This window comes from Salvia hispanica, chromosome 1, assembly GCF_023119035.1.
Source record: "Salvia hispanica cultivar TCC Black 2014 chromosome 1, UniMelb_Shisp_WGS_1.0, whole genome shotgun sequence".
Classification (NCBI taxonomy): domain Eukaryota; kingdom Viridiplantae; phylum Streptophyta; class Magnoliopsida; order Lamiales; family Lamiaceae; genus Salvia; species Salvia hispanica.
The window spans coordinates 5,366,953-5,380,726 of NC_062965.1; the positions used below are offsets into that span (position 1 = coordinate 5,366,953).

The following is a 13,774-nucleotide window of genomic DNA, read 5'->3' on the forward strand; positions in this document are numbered from 1 at the left end:
AACCATACTGTCAGTTTCCGGTATCTCAATTTTTATTATTTTATTTTCCTTTAGTTTATTCTCACGATCCTAAAATTTTAATGCGACACAGAAGTATGGGATAGATTGAGACAAAAATTTATATACTCAGAGAAAAATAACAAGTGAATATTCACTCCATCCCATAAAAATAGATCATTTAAAGTTAACACGAACTTTAATGTATAATTGATAAAATAAAATAAAAGAAAAAAAATATTAGTTGAAATAGTAATGATAAAGTTAAAAAAAGAAGAAAGTTGTCATAAATGGATATGAATTATGTCTATGGGACGGATGAAAAAGGAAATGCGGCATATTTCTATGAGACGGACGAAAAAAGAAAATGCGACCTATTTCTATGGGACAGGAGGAATAATAAATTTAGAGTAACTTTTCTAAGTATTAGAATAATTTTGATGTAAACACAATTAGAAAGATGAGTTTATTTTTGTACGGATGGAGAAAGTATATAATATTCCCTCATGATCCATTATTAATTGTATCATCTGGAATTAATTGAGTGTTACAAAATGTAAAAATATGTAAGCAGCATTTTTATGTACTACTCCCTCCGTTTCATAGTAATAGGGGCGTTATTTCATTTCCAGCCGTTCCATAGTAATAGAGTCATTTCCTTTTTTAGTAAAAGTCAACACATTTTTCCACACCTACTTTACTCTCTCTTACTTTTTTCTCTCTTCATCTCTCTACTTTTTCATTTTCCACTTTATTCTCTATTTACTTAAATCACCTAACACAACTTTTCTTAATCTCCGTGCCGAAAAGTTTTGCCTCCATTACTATGGAACGGAGGGAGTATAATTTTCTAATAAAATATAAATGAAATTAATTACTCTTCTTGTGTATTAAAAATATGAATTATAATTTTTTAGTCTATTCTTTAAAATTATAAACTCTTTTATTTAGGAAATCTTTTTTATCATTCATGAGTAGATACTCATTCTCCACTAACAATATTTTAAAGCCAATTTTTAAGAGATGGGGTGAAATTAGAACGAGGAAGCTGATTGCCAAATAGAGCTAAGAAGCATTCGCACCACTTATGCAACGAGGAGAACCAGATATATAGAGAGTAGTTGAACCATTGAAAAGTAACTTTGAATAGATTGAGAAGAAAAATGAGAGGACAATCTAGCTAATTCCGGAGAGAATATATTAATGTTTCAATTAAATTCTTAGATTCTATCAAAACGGCGTCTCCCATTCTAGAATGGTTTTATGGAGGAATTATTAATCTCCCCTATCCGAAAAGAGAAAGCCAAGATGCATCAACATCTTCCTCCTCCTATCAACATCACTTATTGTCACCACAAACAAAAAAGTTGCCGCAAATTCTGCTCTGCGCCCGGTAAATATGTAAAACTCCACAATCAAATTCTTCACATTTAATTTCACTATACAGCTCTTACACCTTAGTCGCTGACGTATGGCGCTGGTAAGAATGGAAATGGAGCGACCGAGGCATATGCAACTGGCGCTCGCGATGGAGCTGGTCTTCTGTTTTTCCGAGGGGAGGAAGATTCAGTCAGCTCTCCATCCAAGGAGGAAGACAATGTCGACTCAGCTAATTGATTTGAATTCTCCACAGCAAGAGACAATTCTCTATCATAACGCCGATGTACTAGGAGCCCACCCATGAAGACTGGAAGATAAAGGAGGCTAGCATGGAACATCCTCCGTGCATTTTTTGTTGTGCGGTTGACCAAGAACAACCCTGCAGTTGAACTGATTGCAAGAGCGAGGAGTGTCGATTCCACGCAGAACCACCCTGAAGCGATACCCCCTGCAGTTGACCACCATTTAGATTTGCATAAATTTAGGTGGTATGGATACAGAAGATGGTACACAACTGTTAATCATGACATAATGAGAAAAGGTTCAAAAAAGGAGGTGGATAGAGATGCATTATATTTAGATTAATCGAAAAATGGAATGTGTAATACATCATCTAAGATTGTTAATCAGAATAACAGGAGCACGTGAACTTATGTATTTGTGCACATAGTCCCACGATGGAAACAGATGTATCAACAAATTTATTTTGAGGTTTGGTATCACGTGATGGGCTGGAGACAAAAACTACCAAGTTCAAACAATATATAGCCACTGATTTCTAGAGGAAACATCCTGACCAACTAACTAAGCTGGTGATGAAACTAAGTAATGAACCAACTAACTAAGCCCACCCCTCCTCTCCACTTTTTCATGTTTTTTTTTCGAATAATTGGTAGTGATATTGATTTGAAGAAAAACACTGTGCAATCACGTAGATGTGGGCTTAAAATGTATTGCATCACCAGGAACGGGGAAATTACAAATTAAATGACATAAATTATAAGCTAGACAGTCAATAACAACTTACAATCATAAGCCAGGTAACCTAGCGGAAGTAAATAAAGGCAGTTCCTCAGGGCAACCCAGGCTGTTCTGTATCCAGAAGGATCGGCAAGTGAGAACATCTTGAACCTAATATGGAAAACGAGGATGGATTTAGAAGGAACAATCTTTAGATACAGAAATGGTAGAGATTCAGGTTTATTTGTAGTTCCCACTGTTGGATGTGAATCAGGTGAGAGTGTATCAACATATCATTACTCTTAGTAACTAACTAAGAACAATAACCATGATCTTCGTATCATATATTGCAAATGGTTCAGCATACTTACTCAGTCAGCAAAAGGGAGAAATAAGGTCATTTTAAGAAAAAACCAGATATACATAATAACACAATTATGCTTTAGTGAAACTTTGTTTATAGGGTCTATTGTACTAACTGTATATAGGACCATTTTAAAAAGTCAGTGCATTCAGGACTACATACCCTCCATCAGCATAATCCTTGCGGCATAAGTATGCAAGGGCCATAAAATGAGGTAGTTGCCAAAAATATAGAGCAGCAGGAAGCACCATCGAATTAAGTGAGATCTGGCCAGAAGCTGCAGCCCATCTGAGATAGAAAAATTAATTCTCAGACTCTCAATATATTATCTAATAGTTTGCATGGTAAGTATTTGCCAATGAGATCAACCGAGGCTTCAAGAGTTAAGAAAATCATAAGTGAAGGAAGATAGTTTTACGAACTTTTGATTATGGTGACTAACGTCAGCAAAACTCAAAACTGATCCATAAAAGCAAGTTTAGCATAGAGCCTGTACTGACTTCAAATGACATCTATCTAAGTGGTGTAAAAAATTTACTAGTAGCTGCCAATTCTATTATTCTATTGATATGTTACTACTAAGCAAGTTGATTCAAAGTTCATGAGAAGAAAGGACCAGGATTGTCTGTAGATAGAAGAAAATAAATCATGACAATTTCAAATAGAAAAAGGTAAGGTGTAGATTGTTTTCATAAGAATAATCTCCATGCAGTAAAATCTCTGCCAAGCCATTATACTGAGGTTCAGCTAGGTGTCCTATGAAAGTGAAATCTTACCCAAGGAGAGGTGGGATTGCACCAACTATAGCTCCAACCCAGGTATTTACTGGATGAATTTGTTTTAGCGGAGTATATACAAACGCATAGAGGACAAGATTAGAAGCTGCAAGGCCTGCTGCCAGCATATTAGTCTGCAAAAATCCTTGTTGCACAACATCAGTCTTCAACGCCACTTTACTCTCAGAAAACATTTTAATATGCTTATTAAACAGTTAGGAGACAATGATCACCTCACAAGCCAGTAGCGCAGTGCCTGCTAAACCCATAGAAGATGCCCACATAACTGCGTGAGGTCTGGTAATACGCCCGGATGGTAGTGGTCTTAATCTGGTTCTTTTCATCATTGCATCATTTTTAACCTCAAACACCTGGGGCCCAAAAGAGCAATAAAATAAGGTTTTGGCAAAGATGAAGTGGAAATCTAGCAACAAAAGTAATCACACATCTTTTTGTCAAAATGTCTCATTATCAAGAAAAATCAAGAATATACATTCACTTGGGAGGACTTTAAGAGAAAATTATCATTCCATTTTATCTATGTCCTAAAACTATGTAGGGTTTACATCTATTACTATTTAAAATTAGGGGTGTCGAATCGGGTACCCGCGGGTATCCGCACCCGAATTTTTGGGTACCCGCACCCAAAAAAAATGACACTTTTTGACACCTGAACCCAACCCAAAGTGCAGTGTGGGTATCCTGTATACTCGCATCAGGTATCCACACCTGATAGGTTCAGATGCCGCACCCGAGATGTTTAGTTGACTTCGTGAAGCCCAGTATTGATGTATTTATTTGCGATTTTGTTGAGAATTTGTCATTCTCTTATTGGGTGAGGGATACAGATTTTTCAACTATCTCCACCTCGCATTCTTCATCTCTCTCTACAACAAAGTATGTAGATAATTGTACTAATATGATTCTTTAAGGTGGTTTATTGGAAAATGGGCAGGTAACTGTACTAGTTGGTGATCCCATTAACTTTGATAGTTTATAAGTGACAAAGCAGACAAGAATATGTCAAAAGGAAAAATCTACTGTGTTGTCGCCATTAGAATTGGTTTTCATCTACAAAAGAAGGCTGAAGTTACAAGTGGAAGCATTGCTGCATTAGCAGTTCAGCATGCATTAGAAGTGAAAAATATCCATCACTAGTGACTGAGCGAGCAACAAAGATCATTTAAAAGATCAATTGGGAAGCTTGAGTGGATTACATTTAATATTCAATAATTCAAACAAGGGTTTCATGCTCAAAACAAACTATTTATTTGACGCTACTGTCAGACGTGAGACGGCGGCTACAAGGCTGTGGACTGTGGTGGTAGTTAATCTCTTATGAGCATTTCATTTTCCCACATTGAAGTAGAGTGAATGAGGTCTAGCTTTAGGTAAGTATTGCATAAATAAGATAGGGTAGAGTGACTAGTAAATCCTAATTTGGGTAATTAGTAGTTCATTGGGTATACCCGGTCGTATATACTCGATACCCGATATTTCGGTATTTTAAGAACCTGATCCGGATTTTTGCGTGTATTGGGTATCCGATACCCAATGGGTACTGGGTCGGGATATATCTGATACACTATACCCATTTCGACAACCCTAAAAATAGTTATACATTTTTGTGAATACTTCTCTTCTAGTTGTTATAGTCACACTTCAGACTCTTATCTGTATTAGACTTAGACATTTTGGTCTACAGTCCGTGCAATTGCTACCAAATTTTACAGTAACACAAATACATGCATCCTCTGTTTCTTTCACTATCAGTAGCGAGCTATGATGCCAAGCAAAGACTAATTCCATGTTTTATATATAATTATTTACTAGACTCACTCACCAACCACATAAAACAGACTCTGCAGCAAAAAAAGTGTTCCACACTCAAGTGAGAAAAAGGAACATCTGTGTCACGTTATATTAGTTAGATTCATAAAAACAGGTTTAGTTACTCCCTCACACATTTATCATGTTATTCAATCTGCCCACAGATTGTAGTTAAAAAAAAATCATGGCGTGAAGTGGTTTGAGTGAGATCTGAATGCCATATAAGTATATAACTTGATAGATGATAGATGCATTTCAGTGACTAAAGACTGATTGCATATCCAAAAAGGCAAAAATATACATATTTCACTATGATTTTGGTCTCTCATTATGTTTACTGTCCATTTCCTAGTTTGAATTTATGTTCATAGCCAGAGAGATTGAATCTTCACATGGAGCATATACGATAGAGCATCCCAGATTCCCAATAACAGTATTTCATCGCATAAAACTTAGGGAAGTAACATTTGATTAAAAGATAATTAGTTTCAATGCATCTTCATTCTAAATGTATTAAAGTTAGCTTACAGTTAAAAGAAAATGAGACCACACCTGGTTTAGGGAGTTAGCCGCAGCTGCAACCATCATGGTGCCTGCACACGTGCAGCAAAGGCCAAGGTAATCAATCGAACTGCCGCTCCCAAGAATATATCCAGTGCCAGAGGTGGCCACGACTAGCATGCTGAGGATCATAGTAGAAGAATGAGAGTTATATAATCCAACCCAAATATAGTTATGAATTCATTATCTTCCTCTTATGTATAACGAGAAATTAAAACTTTCATGAAGAAACCACATAAATGGAGAAGCCATTGCCCATCATACTATAAAAACAACGGAAAGTTCCACAGAATAGAGAAATTATATGTAGTAACCACAAAATCAGCTTTACGAAATCATCCAGCAATGTGCAGATTATAAGTTTAAAATTCCATAAATCCTAATACTCCAAACCTAAAACTGAATTATTCCTAATAAATTAATTAATCATTCAAACAACGAGGTCGATGAAAATAACACATAAGCGGATAAAAAAAATATTAAATTGATACCTCAATCGAGCTTTGGAAAGCTCCCAATAGCATCTGCTGTAGTGCCTAACCAATTCCGCCACTTCCTTACCCTTCCCCGCCGACGCGGATGCTGCTGCCGCTGCCGGCAAGTCAACGGCGGAATCGCACGCTGCACGCGTGGCGATGAACCGGACATCGGGGCGGGATTGAGAACAAATCACGGGATCCGGGGGTGAGGTGGAATTGGATCGAGAGAGGGGTCCATGGTGTTGGGAGGTGCGGAGGAGGAGAAAGGGAGAAGGGTTGGAGTTTAGGCGAGCGAGTTTGGATGCGAGACTGAGTGAGTTTCTTCTCCACATGGCATGGCCGGGTAGCGAGTTCGATCGACCGCAGTCGGAAAATGTTGTTGATAATTTGGTCACAGCGGAGAGACAGAGAGAGAAAAGTATAAGCTCACGGGGCCGGTGATGGATAATGGGCCCAGTTTTGAACCTGATTTAGATCACATCGGTTGGGCCTTGTTTTAAGTGGGCATAATTCTGCGACTTATCCATTGAACTGATTGGACTGCCCATATTAGATTAATTTAGAAAATGATGAGAAAATGTGTTCTTGCAACTCTTTTTTTTACCAAATTAGTAACAGTAAAATGAACTGGTTGGGTCTTCTTACCATTGCCGTTTCCTCCGTTTCATAGTAATAGAGTCATTTTGCCATTTTGATACGTTCCACAGTAATAGAGTCATTTCTCTTTTTAGTAAAAGTCGTCGCGCTGGCCGATCGGCTAGCCGAACCATTGCAGTCGGCCAGCGCAAAATCGGCGAGCGGATCGGCGTGGGCTCGCCGATCGCTCGTCGCTGGCCGAAACGCTAGCCGATCGGCTAGCCGCCATTGTGGAGGCCCGATCGGCCAGCGATCGGCCAGCGCCGATTTTCGATTTTTTTTTTTTTTTTTAAATCATATATAAACGCGATTTTCGTTTCATTTTCATTTGCACCACTTGTTTTAACGAGTTTTCTCTCTCTCTAACTTTCTGTTCAAGAGCATCATCGAGCGATGGATCACGCGGGTGGTAGCGGTAGCGGTAGTGGTGGGGATCCTGAGGAGTACGAACGGAGGATGAACGAGGCTATGGAGGCCTACATGAACCGCGGGATGGAGCGGTACATGCGTATGGTGGAACAGCAGGCGATACCTCGCCCTCCACGAGTTGTCCACCACCGAGCAGTGATTGATCGGGATCACGTAGCTGCACATCAGCGGCTGTACGAGGACTACTTTGCAGAGTACCCGCGGTTTCCCGCCAACATGTTCCGGCGGCGTTTCAGAATGCGCAGGGAGTTGTTTATGCGCATCGTTAGGGCATTGGAGCGTCAATATATGTGTTTCCGCTTCAGGCACGATGCGGCTGGCAGACCCGGCCACACCCCTATCCAAAAGTGCACGGCGGCAATCAGGCAGTTGGCCTACGGAGGCGCGGCAGACATGTGGGATGAGTACCTCCACATCGGTGAGTCGTCAGCCCTGAAATGTCTGAAGGAGTTCTGTGGGGGCGTGATCAGCATTTTCGGTGAGCAGTACCTTCGAAGCCCTACTCCCGAAGATTGTCGGAATTTGATGCGGATGCACGGGGAGAAGCATGGGTTCCCCGGGATGTTAGGCAGCATAGACTGTATGCATTGGGAGTGGAAGAACTGTCCGACTGCCTGGAAGGGGGCCTACACGACCGGCTACAAGTCAAAGAACCCCACGATAATCCTCGAGGCCGTAGCTGATTACCGGCTGTGGATCTGGCATGCGTATTTTGGGGTAGCCGGGTCGAACAACGACCTCAACGTCCTGAACTCGTCTCCCCTCTTCAACGAGAAGTGCCAGGGCGTCGGTCCAGCCGTCTCATTCGTGGCCAACGGCAACCGGCATGATATGGGCTACTACTTGGCGGATGGGATATACCCTCGGTGGCCGGTCTTTGTGAAGACGATCCGACAAACAAGTGATGAAAAGAAGGCCTACTTTGCGCAACGACAGGAGTCGGCGCGCAAGGACGTGGAGCGCGCATTTGGTGTGCTCCAGTCTCGATGGGCGGCAATCAAGGGCCCAACGCGTTTATGGGATGTCGGATGCGTTTCCGAGATAATGTACGCCTGCATTATCACGCACAACATGATCGTCGAAGACGAAGGCGTACAACTGACTAGTTGGGTCAATGACGATGAAGCCGGTCCAAGCCACGGAACGGCCACCCCTAGTGTACGACAGGGGGTACCCCTCGATGAAGCCGGCCGACTCAAGGAATTTGCCAACATGCGCCAAGTGGATGCTCATATTCAACTCCAAAAGGATATAATTGAAGAGTTGTGGGCACGGAGGACTGCACGACGATAGTTTTTTTTCTTTATTATGCATGTACTTTTTTTTTTTATCTATGTAACTTTTTTAAATGCAATTAATGAATTTTCCCGTACACGTGTCTAAATTTAATTCCGTATTTTAATCGTAATTTTAATTCCGTAAATGTAGTATATTTTGAATTGTTTTTATTGCGGCTGGCCTAAATCTGACGTGGCAGGTGGTTTTTTTAGTGTTGCTGACGTGGCAGAGGAGAGAATGGCTGGCCTACCGACCATTGCGGATGCTCTAAAAGTGGAACTTTTAATTGTAAAATGAAAATGGCAAAACTGGACACTTAATAGAGGTCGGAGGGAATAATATTTTCTCCGCCTCACTTTTTAATCACATAGAAGTATGACTAATTTCCGCCGGATAGTTTCAAATTTGACAAAAAAAAAGAGAGAAATGGTTACTCAGCAACATAATAAACATTGAGTTGAAATTAATTAAATGATAATACTATAAGATGGAAGAAGTTACATTAGTAGTCCAATGCTCAACTTAGACAAGTGCAAACACTAGTCTAGTATCCTCGCAATCCTTCCTCCCTAAACAAAAAACAAAAAAACACATTTACTCTCCTCTCCCTCACCATCACCTTATTCAAAACATAAATACAACACAGTTTACACATACACACACATGCTCAAATCAACAAATGCTCATCACTCCCTCTCCCACTCCTCTCCTCAAACCTCGTATACTTATACCACCTCGCACACACCACATACACCACAAAATCCGCCGCCGTCAGCGCCGCCAGCAGGTAATAAAACATATCCAACCTCCCATCGTTCAGATTCTTCGGTATCCACCCGGGCATGTCGTCCGCCGTCGACACCTTCATCACGATCGTCACAATCAGACTGCTGACGTAGTTCCCAAGCGAGATCGACGTCATGCTGAGCGCGCTCCCGAAGCTCTTGAGCCCGTCGGGCGCCTGCGCGTTGAAGAACTCGAGCTGCCCGACGTACATGAACACCTCGGACGCCCCGATCAGCACGTACTGCGGCACCTGCCAGAATATGCTGAGGTCGCTCGACCCCGGGCAGGTCGGGCACTCCGCCCGCGCGTGGCGGAGGCGGAGGCGCTCGACGCCGCCGGCCGAGAGCATGGCGGCGACGGCGATGAGGAGGCCGACGCCCATGCGCTCGAGCTCGGTTAAGGGGCCAGATTTGCGGAGGCGGGCGACGGCCGGGTCGATGGCGCGGCGGTAGATGAAGATGAAGGAGGCCACGCTGAGGATGTCGAAGCTGGACATGCTGGCTGGGGGGATGTGGAAGCCGGCCACGGTGGTTTTCATGGCGGCGCCCTGTTCTACGAAGAGGGAGGTCATTTGGGTGAAGACGACGGAGTAGAGGATTGTGCAGAGCCAAATTGGGAGGAGGCGGAGTATGCATTTCACTTCTTCGACTTGCGTCACCGAGCACAGCCGCCACAGGTTCCGGCTGCTGCTCTCGCTGTCGGATTTCGCCTCCTTCGTTTCATCCCTCTCTGTCACCACCGCTGCTCTGTCCAAGAATCTGCGTTTTCGTCAAGTAATTAGCGAATTTTGTAACAAATATATCTGATCAAATGTAAAGAGAGAACTCGAATCACTGTAATTAGTAGATTACTTTCCTATTATTAATTGGTTTTCTGACAACCACATACACACTTGGAGTAGTATTTTTTAAGTACTACTAGTGAATATAGTCTCTACTGATAACAGGTTGACTTTAATGGACCTAATGGTATATGTGGACTGATATAAAAAAATGATCGACCAATCAGTTTATCTGGGCTTAAAAAAAATGCAATTGGTTTTAAAGGACTTACGTAAATCCATCGGTGTGGAGGATTTTTCGGGCTCCGTTGTCAGCGAGATCGGTCCCACGTACCTCGTACAAGTGATCGTGGTTGGACGGGAGAGAGACCATCGATTTTCTAGAGGCAGCGATCAAGACCTGGCAAAATCTTGCAAAGGGGTTGCCTTTGGGTGTGAAGTGCCTATAGATGGGTGTTCCCAAAAGGAACAAAATAAGAGCAAGTGTGGCAGAGCCAGTAGAGGCCCAAAATCCAAGTGCCCAAATTCCCTTATCCTCATAGTACCCCAAAAAGGTGTTGGAGAAGAGACTCCCAAGATTCAAGGCCAAGTAGAAGTAGCTAAAGAAGGCCACCTTGGAGCGGCTCTCCACGGGATGCTCCTCGTCGAACTGGTCCGATCCGAACGTCGCGATCGTGGGCTGGTACCCTCCGTTCCCCAGCGCGATCAGATATATCGACACGTAGAACAGAGACACGTGGAGCGTCGACTGGGGCCCACACGGCGTCTTTTCGTCCCCGCACCCGGTCGGCTTTAGTAGGAATAAGTATGATGATAGTGACAGCGACGCCAATCCCTGAAATGTTAGGAAGTTCGTTATGTCATGTCACGTTTTTTTTTTTTTTTTTTTCTAATTGGAATTAAATTGAAATTAGAATTGAACTTACGATAACGAAAATGACTTGGAAAATGGCACAAGTTTTGTAGCGGCCCCAATAGGAATCACTGAGGAAGGCTCCTAGGAGAGAGAAGAGGTAGACAGTGCCAGTCCATTTGCTAACGTTGTTTGCTGCGCTGGCGTTGTCTTGATCCATCACTCTAGTCAAGAACAACACTAGATTCACTCCCACACCAAAAAAAGCTAGTGTAGCTAGCCCTTGATTCACTGAAACACACACAAAAATAGAAATTAATGTTATAAATTGGGATTAATTATTTCAAATTAATTAAAAATGATGAAAACAAGTACTCACCTAGTAACAAGATTCCGGCATTCCATGATCCATATTTTGATCGGATCGCCGGCCTTCCGCGGCGGTCGACGGATCCATCAAGAGTGTATTCTTCTTGGTGCTTGACGATTTTCTCCGCCATAATTCTTGATTCCTGTAAACAAATTTAGGAATGATTAAATTTTGGGTTGTGATTTCAAATATTTATCTTAGAATTTTGAGTAGTTTGTTATTGGAGTCAAGAAAGTCGTGGTTTGTTACACTATCATATTGCGTATCAATAGACTTTTTATCAATAAAGTTATACGCTTCACAATTGTATCATGATATTTGTTAGTATCTATCAAAGTGATGCTATATTTAGCATATGATGAAATAAAGTAGCACTCTTTAATTATAGATAAGGATGATTACTTCTCTCGTGTGTAAGAGATAAGAGGAGTTTCAGATTTTCTATATAAAATTACTATTCCTAAATATTTTCTTATCAAAAAGATCTCACCGGAAATTAAAGCAATCTATCAAAAGAATTATCTATAAATAGACATCTATTAACATAACATCTCTTATATATTGATATCACTCTGATTATCATAAACAATGATTCACTACTTATAATTACACGTAAAAGATTCTTAATTACAGTTCTCATTCACAATAATACACCAAGTTTCACAGCTCAAACAGTGATTCAACAAAATGTTGATGATCAGATAATTTGCACTAGTGGTGGTGCATGCACCATGGAGAAACTAGTGCAAGACAATAATTGATTAAGACTAACCGTGATGTTTTGCAGAAAGTATGTAAGGATTTGAGATGATCTCGTGAGCTTATGTGTGATGTGAAGGAGAAGAAATGTGAGAAGATTTTGGTTGTGGGAATGAGGAGAGAGGGTGTGGTGATTATTTATAGAGGTTGAGATTGCGTAGGCCAATTTTGCTCTTGTTTGGAGAAGTCCATATTTTAAGGAAATCAAATAAATAATTTGAGTTGTGACACAGCTAAAGAAGCGTGATTTGGTTGAACACACAATAGTGCGTGTGCGCGCGCAGCTATAAAATTGTGCATAAACGGTGTCGTTTTCGCTTCGGAGCCAAACTAGTTGAGTTGGGTGTATATAAGCTGTGTTGATGGGGACATGTTCAGAACACGCATTTACGCTGATCCACTTTTCATACTATCATGTCTCTTTATTTGGTTTTTGTTTGTTTGCAATCGTCTTTTTTTAGAGTTTGCTCATAATGATCTGGGAACCAGCAGATAAAAAACAAAACTCGTGGAGTCAAACACAATAAAGAAGATCTTCGTCAATATCGAAAGAGTGGACGAAGAATAAAATTGAACCCCAACCTCAAAAGATTGGAGCGGAGCTGCTGCACCGTGGTTGTAGCATACTTGTCAGAGTCGGCATTTACTTAGTGATGGAGAAATATTTGATGAAGTTTGTATTTGGTTAACAATATAATCGATGATCAATACAACTCTCTTTACGTTCGACTGTAATTGAGTAATATTCCTTTTTTTTTACTCTCCCATTATAATTGGTCACTAACTTTTTTTTGCCAAAAAAACAACAAATTTAATCTCACTTACTTTATATTTTATTTTATCTTATTTCTCTTTAAATATTTATTTATTTTATCCCTTACTTTATTTTCTTTACATTGAACTTGCTAAAACATTTTTTCTTAAAACTGAATAGGAGATCCGAGTAGTATTTATCGGGATAATGATTTAGTGAGAATATGATTTTTAGTAAAAAATGAAAATGATGAACAAACACGTAATATCAATAAACAAGAGATAAACAAATAAATATAAAAAAAAATTTGTTTGTAATAGAATTTGAAGTCAAATGTTGTTTTCATTTATCAAGCAAATGCATTCATCTATATTCTATAATCATAGATATTTGTAATCGAAAAAATAAAAATAATTCTTTCTCGCCATTATTTTCATTGTCACTGAATCATTTTTTTCAGTTATAGTATTACATAAATATTGACTGATATTTGTAATTTGATCATCTCTATTAAGTACTACCTATATTAGTATTATTTGCGGGCTTGTAATTGTAGTACCATTTCTTGCATTGCATTATAATTTAGAAAATATTTGTATATTGACATGAGAGACAGCCAGACAGGAGTAGAATATTAGTCATAACAAATTTTTAATCATGAGTGGATTTTGGAAAGTCTAAAATAGACCTGCCCAAAAAGCCATTTATTTAGCATAATTTGAAATAAAGGTAGCAATTAATGGAGCATATGCAACAAATATCAGAGTAGTGTACAGGTCAC

At 40.2% G+C, this 13,774-nt stretch overlaps 2 protein-coding genes across 2 annotated transcripts; both read right to left on the minus strand.

Annotated features, from left to right (window-relative positions):
- Positions 1–1,174: 1,174 nt before the first annotated feature.
- On the minus strand, positions 1,175–6,753 carry LOC125211327 (protoheme IX farnesyltransferase, mitochondrial-like). Its single transcript, XM_048111063.1, has 7 exons — positions 6,360–6,753; positions 5,860–5,989; positions 3,711–3,848; positions 3,478–3,611; positions 2,864–2,989; positions 2,405–2,508; positions 1,175–1,825 (listed from the first exon to the last, which is right to left on the minus strand). Exons 1-7 carry the CDS (start codon positions 6,677–6,679, stop codon positions 1,455–1,457), a joined length of 1,323 nt encoding a protein of 440 aa, XP_047967020.1. The 5' UTR covers positions 6,680–6,753; the 3' UTR covers positions 1,175–1,454.
- A 2,380-nt stretch (positions 6,754–9,133) lies between these two features.
- Positions 9,134–12,406, minus strand: LOC125211316 (protein NRT1/ PTR FAMILY 7.3-like). Its single transcript, XM_048111054.1, has 5 exons — positions 12,253–12,406; positions 11,490–11,622; positions 11,184–11,401; positions 10,530–11,092; positions 9,134–10,234 (listed from the first exon to the last, which is right to left on the minus strand). The coding sequence occupies exons 2-5, from the start codon at positions 11,608–11,610 to the stop codon at positions 9,358–9,360; spliced, it is 1,779 nt and encodes a 592-aa protein (XP_047967011.1). The 5' UTR covers positions 11,611–11,622; positions 12,253–12,406; the 3' UTR covers positions 9,134–9,357.
- Positions 12,407–13,774: the final 1,368 nt, after the last annotated feature.